The sequence below is a fragment of the Chenopodium quinoa genome, unplaced genomic scaffold, assembly GCF_001683475.1.
Source record: "Chenopodium quinoa cultivar QQ74 unplaced genomic scaffold, ASM168347v1, whole genome shotgun sequence".
Classification (NCBI taxonomy): Eukaryota; Viridiplantae; Streptophyta; class Magnoliopsida; order Caryophyllales; family Amaranthaceae; genus Chenopodium; species Chenopodium quinoa.
The window spans coordinates 3,438,539-3,457,382 of record NW_018745413.1 but is presented as its reverse complement, the minus strand read 5'-3'; the positions used below and the strand labels follow the sequence as shown (position 1 = coordinate 3,457,382).

The window sequence follows — 18,844 nt, the reverse complement described above, 5'->3', positions numbered from 1 at the left end:
AATCAAATCAGGTTGAGCTTCATCAAATTCAGGTTAAAGTTGAGTTCAAGTATGGTCGGATACAAATTGAATTGGGTCGAATCAAATTCAAGATGAGTCATATCAAGTTAAGATGAACTCGGATCCGGATTTTATTGGGTTTATTTGGGTCAAAGTGAATTTATTTGACTTTGGATCGGGTTATTTCGAATTCGATTAGATCTTGGTTCAAATCACTTCAGTTCCGGTTAAAATTTGAATGTGGTTACTTCGACTATTAGCTCATTCTCTGTTATAATACTTTAGTTTCGGTTTTGGGTCCAATAATTTGAATTTGGAATATTAGGAGTTGAACTGAAATGAACTGAACTGATTAGAGCTGAATTAAACTGATTGGAGCTGAATTGAACTGAACTGAAATTAATCTGAAGTGAACAGGCCCTAAGTTCATATCGATAATATCATATAATTTTAGATAAGTTTATACAAATTCATATTAATTCAGATAAATTAACCTTAGTTTAAATTAATTTAGATAAGTTCGAATAATTTCATATACATTAAGATAAATTAATATTTGTTCAGATTATTTCATATAATTATGATATTTTCTTATAAGTTCATATAATTTCAGCTAACTTCAATAAATTCAAATAGTTTCAAATTGATACGGAGTATGAGTTTAGATAAATTTAGATACAATTATATAACTTCAAATAAATTTAGAATTATTTTATATAAATTTAGAAGCTCAATTAAGCTAAAATAAATACATATTCGTCAAAATCAGGTGTATCTAACACACCTAATCACATTAATATATCATATATACATATTTATATTATAAATTTCAAATTTTATACATTGTTGGAAGCATATTTTATGGTATATAATGATAATATAGGATTTTTTATTTTTTTTTTACTTTAGAGTGCTAAAATCTGGATTAAAATATATCGATCAATGTACTGTTCCTATGATATTGACTCGATTCAAACATATTCTTATTGCTTTGCCTTACTTTTGTGGTATCTCAATCGTTACTATTTATTTATTTATTTATTTATTTATTTTAACATTTTATTATAGTACTCCGTATCAATGAATCAATTATCATTCCTTTCTATGAAACTATGACTCCGTTCTTTGTTCTCTCTATAAATTCTACAATTCACAACTTGAATGTTGACTCTAGAAAGACTTCATCAAACAACGTAACTCAAATGTAAGGATATATGATTCCAAGGTTGAGCCATCAACCATTCTCTACCACGAATGTATAGTGGTAAAGAATATGATTTCAAGATAGAACAAAAAGTTATGTTTAGAAACAAGTTGGGTTTAATTGAATTATGAGTAATTTCGGGTCGGTTTTAATTGGGTCATGGGAAGTTTCAAATCAGATAATTAAAGGTTGGGTAAAAAGTGGTATTTTTACGGGTCCAAATGGTTTCAGGTAAATTTAATTTTGGGATGGATCGAATTCAGATCTTATATTATCAAGTCTTATTGGTTTCGGTTAAATATGAGTCGATTTCAAATTGGGTTTGGATCATAAATTACCAGGTGGAGTCGATTTTGAGATAACGTCGATTCGACTCTAGATCAGATTCGAATAAAGAATACCCAGGTCCAACTAGTTCAAAAACATTTCAGTTTTAAGTAAATCTTTCGGGTCGGGTAAGTTTTTGACACCCCTAAACAAATCATCATCATAATAATATTCAATGTCAATAAAAGCATAATAACATAAGCAAGACCCTAAGCATGATTCTAACATGATTAATAACAAATCCTAGCATGATACTAGAAAGCAAAATAATCAAATCATGATTTCTATATCAAAAGAATACTTGAAGTAATTGTTACTTTAGAAGAATATTACAAGAGGGGGGGTGAATTGTAGTTTGTAAGAATTGAGCTAACTTTTTGCGAAATTGATCAAACTAAGCTACAAGAACTCAAAATAAACACAGAGAGATTTTACGTGGAAAACCTCTTAGCCCTAACAAGAGGAAAAACCACGACCACTTGGGATTTTAGGAAAGATTATTCACTATAACAGGGCAAAAAACCTATTACAAACTAAGAATCAATCTTCAAGTTCCTCTATGAACTTGAAGTTCCCAGCAGCAAGTCCCACAACTTGCCACTCTTCTCTTCTCTTTTCTCTTCTCTCTTTCTCTACTGAATTCTCTTAGAGTTCAATCAAACTCCCAATTCCCAAATTACAACTCAAGTAAATAAAACTCTAGTGAAAGTAATTAAGAAAAACACTTAAGTGGAATGCGACTCTTGACTCTTTTGAAAACAAGAAAGCAAGAAAAAAGTATTTGAGCAAGGTCAAGTTATCAAGAAAATAACTTCAATATTTATAAGAAAACATTGCTTGGCGAAAACGCCACACCTTCCACAACTTACGCCACCACTGTTGTATATCAACGCCACTACTTTCCACCAATTCCATATCTTTCAAAAATGTCCTAAAAACCAGGGCACGTTGAGCCTTAAGGAAGCAGTGAATTCATAAGTGGTGAAGACTGAATCAACAGTTAGTTGCGCAATTTTAGGGAGTTAGTTTTCAAAAATATTTTTCTAAAAAATAAAAATATCAACTTTAAAAAAGATAAAATCAGAGAAGATATTTTTTCCAAACAAACTATCCTATTTTTTAGCAAGCCAATGATACTTTTTTAAAAGCATTCCACTAAGCATTAATCCCTAACTTATTTTCACTTACATAAAACCTAAAATAGAAAAATATTTCAGACTTTATTTTCTGTAAGAAGTCTCTGCTTCGAGTCTTCTTTCTTTAGGTTTTGCTCCGAAGCTTTAATTCCTTCACAGGAACTTTGCAACTGATCTCTTTTATTTTAGCTCCTCGTGTTCCTTTTCCTTGAGTGCTTCCTGCTAGTAATAGATAAATCACAAGACTCACAGAATTCATTAGTCCACTAATCAGTTCCTTTCAAGTATCTAAGTAATCTTTTGATCGACACTAGTTCTTGTTGGATCATCATCTAGTCCTGTGCCTGTTCCCATAGGTGTGTGATTTGTTTTTTCTTGATCAAGGTTGTACTTTTTCAGTAGTTCCTTGATATACTTTTGTTGATGAATTGAGATTCCTTTCTCTGTCTGCTTGTTTTGTAGACCAAGGAAGAAGTTTAATTCTCCCATCATGCTCATTTCAAATTCACCACTCATGAGATCAGTGAAGTACTTGCATAAGACATCGTTAGTTGCACCAAAGATAATATCATCTACATAGATTTGTACAACTAAAAGATCAGTTCCTTTTAATTTCAAAACAAGGTTTTATCAACTTTTCCTCTCTTAAAATCATTTTGCAAAAGGAACTTAGAGAGCCTCTCATACCAGGTTCTTGGGGCTTGCTTAAGACCATAAAGGGCTTTGTTATGCTTAAACACATGATTTGGAAATTTCGGATTTTCAAAACCTGGAGGTTGTTCTACATATCCTCCATCAAGTAACCATTGAGAAAAGCACATTTCACATCCATTTGGTAAAGTTTTAAACCCATGTAAGAAGCAAAAGCAATAAGTATTCTAATAGCTTATAATCTAGCTACAGGAGAAAAGGTTTCTTCGAAATCAATACCTTCCTGTTGGTTGTAGCCTTTTACAACTAAATGAGCTTTGTTCCTCACGATTGTTCCATATTCATCTAGCTTATTTCTGAATACCCATTTAAGACCAATTATCTTCTTTTCCTTGGGCTTGGCTTCAAGATGCCAGACTTTGTTTCTTTCAAACTCGTTTAGTTCCTCTTGCATGGCTACAATCCAGTCAGCATCTTCCAAATCTTTCGGATGATTTCGAGGTTCCAGAATGGATAGAAATGCATTGAAAGCACAGAAGTTCCTCATCTGAGATATGGTTTGAGTTCCTCTGCCTTTGTCACTGATTATAAGATAAGTGGGATGGGATCCTTGATATTTGAAAGGTTTAGGATGAAATACTCTTGCTGGAACTCCAATTTGAGGAGTTTCTTGCTCGGTTCCTTCACCATGAGCTCGCTAACCTGATCCTCATTGACTTGTTCTTCATTTACTTGTTCTTCTAGAGTTTCCTCTTGAGAACCTTCTCCATTTTCTTGATGAGGATTATCTACTACTTCTAGCTCTTCTCTTGTTTGCTATTCATTCATTTCTTTTTCATCTTCAGTCCTGTTTCTTACTAATCCAATTTCAAAATCAGTTTCTTTTTGTTCATGTACATTCATAAACAGGTTAGATTCATCGAAAATAATATGAATGCTTTCTTCAACACATAATGAGTTCTTATTATAAACTCTATAGGCTTTACTATTGGAGGAGTAACCAGGTAATACTGCCTCTTCACTTCTCTCATCAAATTTTTCTAGGTTCCTCTTACCATTATTATTCACAAAACACTTACAACCAAAGGATCTAAGATGAGAGACATTGGGTTTTCTCCCTTTGAATAGTTCATAAGGAGTCTTGTTGGAAATTGCTCTTATTGTTATCCTGTTGATTATGTAGCATGCAGTGTTAATTGCTTAAGCACAGAAGTTCCTTGGTAGTGAGCTAGCAATTAACATCGTTCTTGCCATGTCTTCCAGAGTTCGATTTTTTCTTTCAACTACTCAATTCTGTTGTGGAGTTCTAGGAGCAGAGAAATTGTGATTTATACCCTGTTCCGTGAAAAGCTCATAAAATTTTGAATTTTCGAATTCTGTACCATGGTCAGATCTTAGGTGGATTATGGAGAATCAACTGGTTTTCTGCACATGTTTGGGAAATGCTACAAATTCATCAAAGGTTTTGTCTTTACTGGCTAAGAAAATTACCCAGGTATATCTAGAGTAATTATCAACAATGACCAACACATATTTTTTTCCACTTCTACTTTGAACTCTCATGGGACCACACAAATCCATATGAATTAGTTCTAATGGTTTTGTGGTGCTCACCATCTTTTAAGCTCTGAAGGAATTTCGGACATGCTTCCCTTTTACACAGGCATCACAGATTTTATCATTTCGGAACTTGATAGCGGGTAGTCCAACTACCAAGACCTTTGACCTGAGTTTTTCAATTATAGAATAGCTAGCATGACCAAATCTCTTGTGCCAAAGTAGAGAGTCATCTTCAATAACACTCAAGCATGTAAGTTTACTCTTAGGGATTGAGTCAAGATCTACCACACAGGTGTTACCTCTTCTCTTTCCTCGTAGAATAACCTTTCCTGACTTGTTATTGAAGATATGACATTCATCAGAAGTAAAGCTTACCGAATTACCTTTATCACAGAATTGTGATATGCTTAGCAAATTATGCATCAAGCCCTCGACCAGGAACACATTCTATATTGCATAGGAGGATGACTTTCTAATTTTTCCTTTGGCAATGATTTCTCCTTTCTAGTTATCTCCGAAAGTCACAGTTCCTCCTAGATAGGTCTCTAGTGAAAGGAACTTTGATTTATCTCCTGTCATATGCTTTGAACAACCACTGTCGAGGTACCATAGGTTGTTCCTTCTCACTAGGACCTACAAGAAAACTTAAGCGTTAGTTTCAGGAACCCCAGGATCCTTGGGTTCCTTTGATGTTGAGGCAATATCAGTTTTCTTTACCCAAACTTGCTTAATATTTCTTTTATCATGTTCTATCTTCTTTTTACAATCAGAGTGTAAATGTCCATTTTTTCCACAGAAAGTACAAACTTTGCTACTTGGTAGATCTACATATTTTTTCTGTTTACCTTTCCTTTTGGACTCATACCCAAGTCCTTCAGTTCTCTTGACTTGCGCATCTTTAATCCATTTTGGAGTTACAGTAGGATCAATACTTCTATGCTTTCTATTTTGCAGTTCCTTTTCTAGCCTATCTTTTTGAAACTTTAAATTGTCAAGATCAAGCTTGAGTTTTTCAAAATCAGCATTAAATTTTAGCATAGAATCATCAGAGGAACTGCTAGAACCAATATCAGTATTTATCACTTTGTATTGTGAAAGTTCTACATTTAACATGACATTTTCCTTTTTGATTCTTTCAAGCACCTCAGTCATAAGATGGTATTTATCATGTAGTTCTCCAAATCTGGTTTGGATATCATTTCGTGCAGTTTCTAGCCAAGCACTGTGATTTTTCCAGATTTGTAGAACCTTTTGACATTCATTTCTTTGCATGCATTCAACATTGAGATTAATTTCCAATTAGACAATCAAGTCAATTAAAGCATCTTTGGATAAGGATCTGAGTTAGTATTATCAAAGTTACTTTCACTTACCTCCTTTTACAGTTCCTTGAGGTATGCACGCCTGTCATCTGATTTGACCATTAGACAGAGATTTGCTACCTCCTCTTCTGGTTGATCTTCATCTTCTTCACTATCAGAATCTCCCCATGCAGCATCATGGCTTTCTTGACATCTGTTTTTGAAAAGGGAGTCTTGTATTTCTCTTTTCCTTGTTCCTTGATCTTCCCTTTTCCTTTCTTGATGTCCCATTGAGGACAATCTTTGATGAAGTGGTTTGTTGATCCACATTTGTGACAGCTATATTCTGGTTTTGAATTGGAGGTTCTCTTCTGAAAGTTTCTCGAGCTCCGATTGTTTCTGTTGAACATTCGTTTGAAACGCCTGACCAACATTGCAGCCTCTTCTTCATCCACTTCAGATTCCTCTTGATCGGCCTTGAGAGCCAGGCCCTTGTTCCTGTTGCCTTCACTGCAGCCAGTTCCTAAATGAAGCTCATGTGTCATTAGAGAACTTGCGAGTTGTTCAATATAACGTCATGAAGTCGTTTGTTTCTTGTAGGGCAGGCACCTTAGCTCTCCAACGCTCATCTTGTGGAAGACTTCTTAGCACCTTTCTAACCTGCTAATCAGTAGGAATTTTTCTACCCAGAGAAACTAGTTCATTAATAATGTTAGTGAATCTAGTAAGCATTTCCTAGATAGATTCTTTGGGTTGCATCTCAAAACGTTCATACTTAGACTGAGTAAATCAATTTTAGAACGTTTTACTCCATTAGTTCCTTCATGCCTTATTTGAAGAAGATCCCAAATTTCCTTAGCGTTCTTGCACCCCATGACACGATTGTGTTCATGTGGTCCAAGTCCACAATGAAGCGTTTAACAGCCATATCATTGATTTTCATTTTATCAAATTCTTCCTTCTCATATTCAAACATTGGTTTAGGAATTACCTCGTTTTGAGCGTTGGTTTTAATTACCTTGAAGTCTCCTACTTCGATGACTCTCCAAACTTCATAGTTTTCTACTTTGATGAAGATTTCCTTTCTATTCTTCCAGTATTTATAGAATTTCTCATTGAACATAGGAGGTCGTTGAGTTGAGTACCGACCTTCTTCAAGTTTCTCATGCATATTCATTTTGTGCCAAGATTCTCCTCTTTAGCGTTTCTTGATTTTGAGAGGATTAGGTTCTGATACCAATTGTTACTTTAGAAGAATACTACAAGAAGGGGGGGGGGGAGGGGGTGAATTGTAGTTTGTAAGAATTGAGCTAACTTTTTGCGGAATTGATCAAACTAAGCTACAGGAACTCAAAGTAAACATAGGGAGATTTTACGTTGAAAAGCTCTTGGCCTTAACAAGAGGAAAAACCATGACCACTTGGGATTTTAGGAAATATTCTTCACTATAACAGGGCAAACAACCTATTACAAACTAAGAATCAATCTTCAAGTTCCTCTGTGAACTTGAAGTTCCCAGTAGCAAGTCCCACAACTTGCCACTCTTCTCTTCTCTTTTCTCTTCTCTTTTTCTCTACTGAATTCTCTTAGAGTTCACTCAAACTCCCAATTCCCAAATTACAACTCAAGTAAATAAAACTCTAGTGAAAGCAATTAAGAAAAACACTTAAGTGGAATGCGACTCTTGACTCTTTTGAAAACAAGAAAGCAAGATAAAAGTATTTGAGCAAGGTCAAGTTATCTAGAAAATAACTTCAATATTTATAAGAAAACATTGCTTGGTGAAAACGCCACACCTTCCACAACTTACGCCACCACTGCTGTATATCAACGCCTCAACTATCCACCACTTCCATATCTTTCAAACATGTCTTAAAAACCAGGGCACATTGAGCCTTAAGGAAGTAGTGAATTCGTAAGTGGTGAAGATTAGGGAGTCAGTTTTCAAAAATATTTTTCTGAAAAATAAAAATATCAACTTTAAGAAAGATAAAATTAGAGAAGATATTTTTTCCAAACAAACTATCATATTTTTTAGCAAGCCAATGATACTTATCTTTTTAAACGCATTCCACTAAGTATTAATCCCTAATTGATTTTCACTTACATAAAAACTAAAATAGAAAAATATTTCAGACTTTATTTTCTCTAAGAAGTCTCTGCTCCGAGTCTTCTTTCTTTAGCTTCTGCTCCGAAGCTTTAGTTCCTTCACATGAACTTTGCAACTGATCTCTTTTATTTTAGCTCCTCGTGTTCCTTTGCCTTGAGTGCTTCCTGCTACTAATAGATAAATCACAGGACTCACAAAATTCATTATTCCACTAATTTGACTTGTGTTATCATCAAAACATCAAGGGCAACAGTAAATTAATTACTTACTTGGATGCCTCGTATATTTTTCTAATAACAAAATACACGCGTTAGTAACTTCAAGAAAAATATTAAATCAAATAATTACTACCTCCGTTAATTGTTATCTGCAACTTTGGGGTTTTATTTGAGAGATATAAAATATTCCAAAGTTGGACATAACAATTAACGGAGGTAGTAATTTAAATAATAATTGAAATAGGGAATTGGGACCAAACCCTCATAAATTATCAACCTTTCACGTCTAGGGCAAAGCTTCGAACTTGAATAGGTGTGTCTAGAACTTGTGAATGTGGAATTTGGTAAAAGGGGAAAGTTTAAAAAATAAAATAGAGAGAGAATAAGCTTCTAGCTTTTAGAGAGAGAAAGAACATAATTAGATAATTGTTAGTGATTGTGCATGAATAAAAACAGGGAAATACGACCCTATCTATAGAGAAAATAATCCGGAAATGATAGAAAATAAATAGAGTCCGAATCAGAATAAAATTAGCTTCTGTCAGAAAGCTATCACGCGCGACAGACTATGTCGTCGTGCGTCAGACCGAGACCTGTCGTTTGGCGCCAGGACAATTTTTTTCAGATTTTGTTTTTATCATACCTTTTGATCCAGATGTCCAAATAAGTCATATAATATGCCGTTGGAAAGCTATTGAAGTCTACTTTTTTAAAAAATTAGAATCAGATAAAAATAATTTTTGAATTAAAATATATGGCCGAAATAGTAGAAGAGTGTCAATTTTGGATAAATTTTCGTATTTATTTCATATGTTTTTCGTTATAACTTGAAATTAATATTATAACATATCGTTGGAAATAAAATTTCAAGATCTATAAACCCATATAAGATTTGGATAAAAATTATGAGTCACAAAATAATATCTGAACATATTCCATTTTACGCAGAACAAGGACTCTCAAAAGGAGAAGTTTTATTCAATTTCGAGTTCTTTGATCTTATCTTTTTAAAAAAGGATAATTAAGATCTTTTAGAAACTTATAGAATCTTCTAATAAATCTTTATTAGTTTAGGAATGGGATTAAACCTTTGGACCCTCCACATGATTATTGGACCGTAGGTAAAATTCGATTTGAGCCCATTTTAGGATTTAGGCCATAAATTCCTCATTATTCATCGGAATTGAGCTTATAATATATCGTTGGAAAGGTCTTTTCAATACCCATCCAACTAAACCATTATTGGTCCCATATTATGAACCAAACTAAATTGGACTAGACATTTTTCATAAATAGAGTAAGAAAAGAAGTATTTTCAGAAACAGAATGAAGTATTTTATTAAAATGACCGCATCACGAGACTTTTCACATTTCACATCGTTTGATAATCAAATGAAGTGAAAGATATTCATCACTGTGTTTGGTTTTTGGGGAGACACATTTAGGTGTCTACAGTAATATTGTTTTATTAAGCTAAATACAATTAATCATAACGTCGATTAAAAAGATAACTTGGCTCAATATAGTAGCTTTTAATTCCTTTTTCTATATTTTTTTTATATTTTTTATATTTTTTTCATATATTTTTTCTAGTTTTCATTTATTTTTCGTCTTTCTAACTCATTTTAGTTTTTTGTTTACTTTTATGAGTTTTGCATGATTTTTGTTCTTAATTTGTTATTTTAGTTTATTTTCAATTCATTTTTCTTTCTTCCTTATTTTTAATTTAATTTTTGTACCTGAAGTTTCAAAGTTTTATTTGTCGCTCTCTCACGTTGAGCTCTCATTGATTCTAGGTCATGAACACGCAAATATGTGAAGATCAAGGGATTCCCTCCTCGCAAGCATCGTGACAAGAGCACCTTCAATAGGGATACACGAGAGCTCTAGGAGCAAGACTTCACGCAAGGGTCACGAGCAAGCAAGAGGAGTCGCGCACGCCGCAACATCGCAGCAGGGGTGCACGCGCGCAGGCCCCCTGTGCGTGCGTGCAGACCTATGTGTGCGCGTGCACGGGCTTATGGTGCGTGCGTACGACCACCCTCCGAGTCCCTACGCTCGTTTTACTATATATACCCCTTGACTTTTCCTTTTTTATGGGGATGACATTTTCACTTGTACTTAAGACTTATTTCCAGATTGGGTAAAGAGATAAACTTTAGATTACTTGTTTTGTACTTCAAATTACATCGTTGAGCTATCAATCAATGAAATTTAAATGATAATTTCTTTCTTTGAATTTACTTTTGCTTGATCTTTCCTTTGATTCTTGAATGTTTGATTTGATTGTTGAACTTTTGTTTGAGAATTTTTTAAATTGTTTTTGTTTTTTATTAAGCTTGAAATGATGATATTTGTGATTCAATTTGCTTTGTTTTTCAATTCCATTATGATTTGTGAGTAGATTAGTAGCTAGGGAGAAGGGGAAGCATGCTTGATTGATGATTTTTACTAATTGATGATTCTTGGTTGATTGCATTGTTGCAATTAAATTAGTTAACATAGTTGTGCATGTGATTAATTTGATTAGCAGTGATCAACTTAGATGATTAATCTAGATTGCATAGCAAATTTCAATGATTTGAACCCTTGATTTGAGAATTGCTTTAATTGGCTGAATTTGATTGTAATTTTCCTTGTTAGTCATTCTTAGTGAACCCTAGCTTGACTTATAGGAGATAGTACACTACTACAAAAAATAGAATAGAAAACGGTTGAAATAGGCCTTATAGAACGCCTTAGAGGCGTTGTTCTGCTAAGTGATGTGTAATGTTTACAGAACGGGTATAAGAGGCGTTTTATATATAAGGGAAAAGAGAACGGGTACAAGAGACGTTCTATATACAAAATATAACCGTTCTATTTCCTGTTTTATAAGCTTATAAAAAATGAATAAAAGAGAACGGTTAGCAAAGATAACAGTTCTCTTTGCTGTTTTTTTTTAAAAAAAATAATGAAATAATAATTTTGCGTCATGAATTGCATATATACTGCATTATTTCGTAATCTGCATTATCAATCATCAATAAGTAAAATTGAATTGCAAATGTAAAAGTGAATCATATGCCAAATGAATAAAAAAAAACTTTATTGCAATTGCATCTAAGTACATTTTAATACAATTCTCTAACATAAATTAATAATTATCAATGTGTTTAAAACTGTAGAAGAACACCAACTTGGTTTTCTCTTGAAATTCGAAACCACTTAATAATCTAATTCAAACGCAGCGGCACTTCCACCAACTTGAACCACCAACGACACTTCAACACCAACCTGAACTACCATCAACGCTTCCACCAACCTCAACGATCGTAGTGCTTCCACCAACCTCAACCATCGCAGCGCCTCCACCGATAGAGCATGCAAATAGAAAAGTCACAACAAACACCCATAAATCAAAGGTGAAAAATCAAAATTTAATCCAAATCATTACATTAAAATCAATTGATAAAAGTTATAGATCTAAAACTAATAATTGAGAATTAAAAAAGCTACCTCCATAATGTTATACACCAATCAACCCGCAACAACTTATGACCATATATAGAGCAAAAAAGATCTTCAATGGCTTAATCTTTCGCACATCGCATTAATTGTATCGGAGTTGTTGGGGTTGAAAACAAGGCTAGTTGTAAACAGAGGAAGAAGACGATGGATTTTCGCACACCGCAGTTTTTGTGACATTGAGAATTGATCTTTCGCACACCACATTTTTTGTAACATCAGTGACGATGCTCGGAGTATAATCGGGCTTCAGCTTGGAGTTTGTAGAACACTAAGGGATGAAGGTGGAAGAGAAGGGAGTTAGAGTTTCATAGGAGGAGAGAAGTGAGAGAAGAGGAAAAGAAGAAGGGAAGTTATGATGGAGAGTGTATGACAGCTATCTTAAGAGGAAAGAGGAGTTAGGGTTAGAATTTTGGGCCTTTAGGTATGTTAGATATTTTTTTTTAAATAAAAATAATAATGTTAAACATATAGAACAATTAAATGGGAGGGGCGATCTATATTTGTGAGTGTAAAATTTTGGATCTATGAAATAGAACGGTTAAATAAGAAATGCGTTCTATATAATAAAATCACAATTTAATAAAAATAATAAAATAAATCATATAGAACGGTTAACTTAGATAAGTGTTCTATATAATAGTAGAGATTGCCTATCTTAGTTAACCATTTTGTATCTTGCGTTTCTTACTCTAGTTTTTGGTGTAGTATAGCTCTTGAATTCTATAAATTGCAACTATTGTTTGTTCTTTACAATGTTTGAATCAATTGAGTTATTCATCGATTGGCATGATCATTGAGCTTGCATGTGGAACGTTAATCCCTAGTGTTTATCATATTGATTTTTTCTTGATTTGATTAGTGTAGACACCCAAATGTGCCCCCCCAAAACAAAATCCATTGATGAATACCTTTCATGTCATTTGATTATCGAGCGAAGTGAAAGTGTGAAAAGTCTAGTGATGCGGTTATTTTTATTAAAATATCTCTCTTTCTGGTTTTGAAAATGTGTTCTATTTATAAAAATAGCCGGTCCAATTTAGTTTGGTCCATGATAAGGGTCCAATAATAGTGTAGTTAGATTGGGATCGAAAAGAGCTTTCCAACGATATATTATAAACCCAATTCCGATGATTACTGAGGAAGTTATGGCCAAATTACTAAATTGGGCCCGAAAGGAATTTTATATGCGGCCCAATGATCTAGACGATGACATATTAATTATTTTTCCTAAGATTATTAGGATTTATTTTAATCTTCTAGAATATTTAGAAGGCTCTTTTAAATTCTAATAGAATTAGGATTGATAACTATATTTTAAAGAGTTTTATTTGGAATAAAATAAGTGTTTTATGATAAACCCGGTTTTAATTGATAAACATGGAATTTGCTGCTTAATAATATTAAGAGGAGGATTTCTCGTATAAAAGCGCGTTTTATTTCTGACTAAGCACTAGGTGACAAGCCTGTCGCATGACGCTAATACTTGTCGTCTGGCACTGGCTCCTGTCGTTCACGATAGGAGGTTTTTTTTATTTCGAATGGAACTCGATCTCTTTTCTTTCGATTTTCGGACTATTTTTCTATTAATAGGGTCCTAGACCTGCGTTTTCAAATCACCCATAATCTCTAATTCTTTTTCTCTCTAAAAGCTAGAAGCTTAAGCTTACTCTCCCTCTATTCTTTATATAAACCTTCCCCTCTTACAAAATTCCGCATGCACAAGTTCTAGACACATTTAGCTAAGTTCGAAGTTGCCTTCGCCCTAGATGTGAAAGGTTGATAATTTGTGAGGGTTTGATCCCAAATCTCTATTTCAATTATTTAATTTAATTATTTGATTTATTATTTTTCTTGAAGTTACTAACGCGTGTATTTTGTTATTAGAAAGAGATACGAGGCATCCAAGTAAGTAATTACTTTTATTATTATTTTGATATAGATATTATGCTTTAATTATTTACTAGTATCATGTTAGGATGTTTTTATTGCTTCCTAGTATCATGTTTAGGGTAATAACTAAAATTTCTAATATCATGTATGTTTCTATAATGCTTCCTATTCTTTCCTAATATCATGTTAGTATCATGTTAGGGCTAAAGCTTTGATCTTTATTGTTTAGTAACATGCTAGGATTTGTTATTAATCTTGCTAGTATCATGCCTAGGATCTTGTTAATATTGTTATGCTTTGATGAGAATATTATTAATATGAAAATGATTGTTATTATTGTTGCTTGATATTATTATTTTTATTGCTTGATCACGCCTTTTATGCATGTTTAAAGGTAATTTGTACTTGTAATCACAATTAATAAGATAATTAATAATCTTGTTTAGGCTAAACTGATCATAATTCAAGTGATTGCCAATAATAGATTTGCTTGTGCATTAATATTCAACCAACATAGATTAAACAGATTTAGGGTTAACCTTATGATTGCATGTTAGTTAGAAAGCGCACAAGAATATGAGAAGAATAAAGTATAGGTCTATTATTAGGGCAGGTTCAATCTCTCTTAGGCTGGATTTGTACCTTCATCCCCGAATATCCAGTCATGGTTCAGACCACTATGGAGTTAGCGATCTCATGAATCGTGAAGGGGTTTAACCTTCACCCTATGAACGGTTTCCAAGTTCCTAAAACTTGTTGGCGACTCTTTTACTCTAGCTTCCTTCCCTTTTGACGCCACCATGCTTAAGCGTTGGTCACAATGGGGCTCAAGTGTGGGAGCTTGAAATATTCCCTACAATTAGTTGATTGAAACCTTAGTTACAAATCAATTCACCTTTCAATCTTCGAAGTAGCTTGACCATAGGCTATAACATTCTCTTTCTCATTCCTCGTGGTTCGACTCGAACTTGTCCTATACTAGGAATAAGTTTGAATTTCTTAATTGTTTGATTGGTGGTGCTTTAGATTTCAACGACCTAGATTACCACACATTAGCTTTCCACAAAAAAATAATTCTTATGTGCTAAAGAGCTGAAAACATGGAGCAAAGAGAAGTTTGGGTCCAATTTTCGTGAATCGAGGAAAAAGAGGAAGGCTTTATATATATTAAATAAGGATAGGCTTACATCTTCGCAACTGGAAAAAAGTTGAGCCTTGGTTAAAGATATTACGGGCCTTGTACACTATGAAGAAATATTCTAGAAACAATGTTCAGGAGTACTCTGGTTATCAGAATATGATAGGAACTCTAAGTTCTTTCACCAAAGAGCTTTAGGCAGGAAGCGAAGAAATGTTATTCGAGTTTTAAAAGATGATGATGGCATGATGTATTCAGGAGATGCGGACATTGGTAGAGTTGCGATTGATTATTTCAAAAACCTATTATGCGCATCGAATCCACCATTGTTAGTTATTGCTCTTGAAGATTTCTAAGCTCGAGTTACTGCTGATATGAACTCTATGCTGATAGCCGACTATTCTGAAGAGGAGATAAAAGTGGCTCTTGGCCAAATGCATCCTATTAAAGGTCTGGGACCTAACGGTATGTGTCCATTATTTTTTTATTCCTATTGGCATATTGTCGGTTCTTCGGTTTCGCAATGTGTTCTTTCTATCTTGAGAGAATGCCTATATTGTTGTATCTTAATAGGAATTTTTTTGTTCTAATCCCGAAAAAGAAGAATGCAAAACATGGAAGAATTTTTCCCATTGCATTATGTAATGTAGTTTATAAACTTGTGTCAAAAGTCTTGCTAATCGCTTGAAGTTGTTTGCTTGAAGTTGTTGTTCGACAAGATAATCTAAATTAACCATAGTGCTTTTACCCCGGGGCGCTTAATTACTGGTAATATTCTTGTTGCTTTTGAGATGTTCCATCATATGAAAAATTTGACGCAAGTTGGACGTTGTATGGCTTTGAAAGTAGACATGTCATGCTTATGATAAAATCGAGAGGCCGTGTTTAGAGGCGGTTCTGGGAAAATTTGGTTTTTACCCCTTTGGAGTAATAGGGTGATGGAAAGTGTTCGTTCTGTCTCATTTTTTATTTTGATCAATGGGAGGCCTGAAGGATTTATGTCTTTGTGAAGTGCAATTACTAGATATATAATGTATCGAATTATGGAGATAATTTAGTTCGTTTTTTTTAGGTCATCATTGTCTGTTGCTACACGTGATTAATGATATTTGGGCTAGTCAAATAGACCAATGCCCCATAGAATGGATCCTATAAGGTTATGCAAAAGGGTGCTAGATTGAACAAAAGAAATAATCCCATTATTGGACCTCATGGAGTGGCCGGCCAAATGGGATTAAAGAGAGTATTGTGGGCTTAGTTTGGACTCTAGATACACATATGATGTATAAACAGAGGTCTTGTCTAGGGTTAAATAGACAACACTTAACTAGTTAATTGAGAATTGACTAGTAAGCAACAAAACCCTAAAGCCTCACGCACATACTCTTTCCTCTTCCTTCATGACCGCACATGACGGTGGTGCGTGTGGTGCACAGTGGTGGTTGTGGTTGTTTTTGGTCGGTTTCTCCCTCCTCCTACGTAGAAGGTGGTTCGAAATGTTCGTGCCCAACTACCTAGCAGTAGTGGAGATTAAATCATATTCCGTGGACTAAGTGAAGGAGCAACGCTAGGGGCTCTATTATCTCCCTAATTGACAGTCAATCGCTTGTGGAAATCACGCTTCAAAGGTAGGAATTATGTAATTCTTTATGTGTTATGCTTGTAAATTTTGTTTAGGTTTGAACGAATATGATTCGTGAAATTCCGCTTAGAGTACCTAAAACCCTACAAGGTCATCTGATAATTTTTCTCCTGGTAGAGGGCTCCGGCAGGGTGACCCAATTTCACCTTATTTGTTTATCTTGTGCGCTGAGATTTTTTCTCACTTATTTAGACGGACGGAGATAAATCATAGTCTCCATGGGATCTGAATTACGCTTCTGCTCCCTCTATAAGCCATTAACTTTTTGTAGACGATTGTATTATTTTCTCAAAGGCTGCAATACAGGATGCGAATGTTATTTAGGAGTTGTTGAATTTATATGAGTTATCATCGGGTCACAAGGTAAATTTTGATAAGATGAAAATTTCTTTTAGTAAGGGGGTGTTAGAGACGAGAAGAGAGGACTTAGCTGGTATGTTTGGAGTGAGGGTGGTGAATATTCATGATCGATATTTAGGCCTCCCAACCGTTGTCAGTAGATCGCAAAAGGTTATAACTCGAGGGGTTTAGGAGAAACTCCGGAAGAAGCTACAAGGGTGGAAGGGGATGATTCTATCTAAAGCGAGTAGGAAGGTTATGATAAAAGTTATCTTTTAATCTATCCCTACTTATACAATGAGCTTGTTTAAGTTTCCATCATCTTTCGGTGATGAGCTCCGATCTCTTATAGCACAATTTTGGTGGGGAGAAAAACAAAGTGAGAGAAAAATTCATTAGGAGGCTTGGAAGAAATTATGCAAATCGAAGGCACAAGCTAAGGAGGACTTGGTTTTTTAGACTTTAAGCTTTTCAATTGGGCACTTTTAGGAAAACAAGTCTGGCGGCATATAGTAAATTGTGGCTCACTATTGGAGCAAATTTTGAGGAGTCGTTACTACCCAAACTCTACTTTTCTCGAGGTCGGGATGAGTTCAAACCCGAGCTACACATGGAGAGGTATATAGGAGGCAAGGTGGATTTTGAGAAGGGGTAGTAGATGGAGAGTGGGTGATGAGAAAGGTATCAAAGTGTGGATAGATCCATGGATACCAAACATCCAATCCAATCGGGTTCTGTTTCCAAGAGGGAATGCTAACGTGAATATGAAGGTAGTGTAGGGATCAGAAAGGGATCTCTATGACACCCATTTTGTCACACACGAGACAATTAACTCAAATTCAATCTAATGAAGCCAAAATTCTCACACAACTATAATAACACAATCAAGATAGCAATAGGGCAGTATAAAATCCACAGAAATACCAACAATAATTGGAAGAAAACAACAATAATCAACACACACGAATTATACGTGGAAAACCCCTTTGATGTGAAGGATAAAAACCACGGGACCATTGAAGGATCCCACCCTAGATTCTCTTATTGATAATTGAGGGTAAAATAAACCCAAAAAAGTATACAAAAGGCTTAACAACCCACCAACAATAACAAACAATAAGAGATCAAAATTAGAGAGCAAAAGAGTAGAATTAACCAAAAAATAGCAGTTCCGTCTGAAAAATATTCTGACTAAACTAGACCTCAAAACAATGATCCATCCGCCCACAATGAATCACTTGATGTCATGAGTAAGCTGTCAAAATTTGAGCACGATCCAATGGTGAAAACTCCGGCAACAACCACTTTACCAGAAGTTGTCCAGAAAACTCCGAAGCTGGATGCTCTTGTTCAAACCCTCACTTTCTCTCTTTTTTTGTGGTGTAATTTCCAGCTACTTGCTGCTCACTTGAGCTCTTCTTTACCACCATATTTACCTTCTAAAGCTTCCAAGAGTAGGCACAAATAGTCATGCCAAATATGGGTGAAAAATAAAACTTAGCAAGTCCATGAAAAGAGCCCATAATACATGAGTCCAAAAGCAATATATGGATGTTGCAAATTGGGATGGAACCACAACAAATATACCCCTCCAGCCAACACGAGGAAGACCAACATACTTCATTAATCACTTGAAGCTCATTCCCACAAGCTTTCTACAAACATCAGGCTTGCTCCCGGGAACCACTTTTGTTAACATATCTGCACCATTCTTGTCAATGTGGACTTTCTTCATTTTCAAATGCTTCTCTTCAATCACATCTCATAACCAATGATATCTAACATCAATATGCTTGGTATGAGCATGGTACGTTGAAT

At 34.5% G+C, this 18,844-nt stretch overlaps 1 protein-coding gene across 1 annotated transcript; it reads right to left on the bottom strand.

Annotated features, from left to right (window-relative positions):
* Positions 1-2,955: 2,955 nt before the first annotated feature.
* Positions 2,956-3,865, bottom strand: LOC110713471 (uncharacterized mitochondrial protein AtMg00820-like). The gene is made up of 2 exons (XM_021891914.1): positions 3,598-3,865; positions 2,956-3,239 (listed from the first exon to the last, which is right to left on the bottom strand). Exons 1-2 carry the CDS (start codon positions 3,863-3,865, stop codon positions 2,956-2,958), a joined length of 552 nt encoding a protein of 183 aa, XP_021747606.1.
* Positions 3,866-18,844: the final 14,979 nt, after the last annotated feature.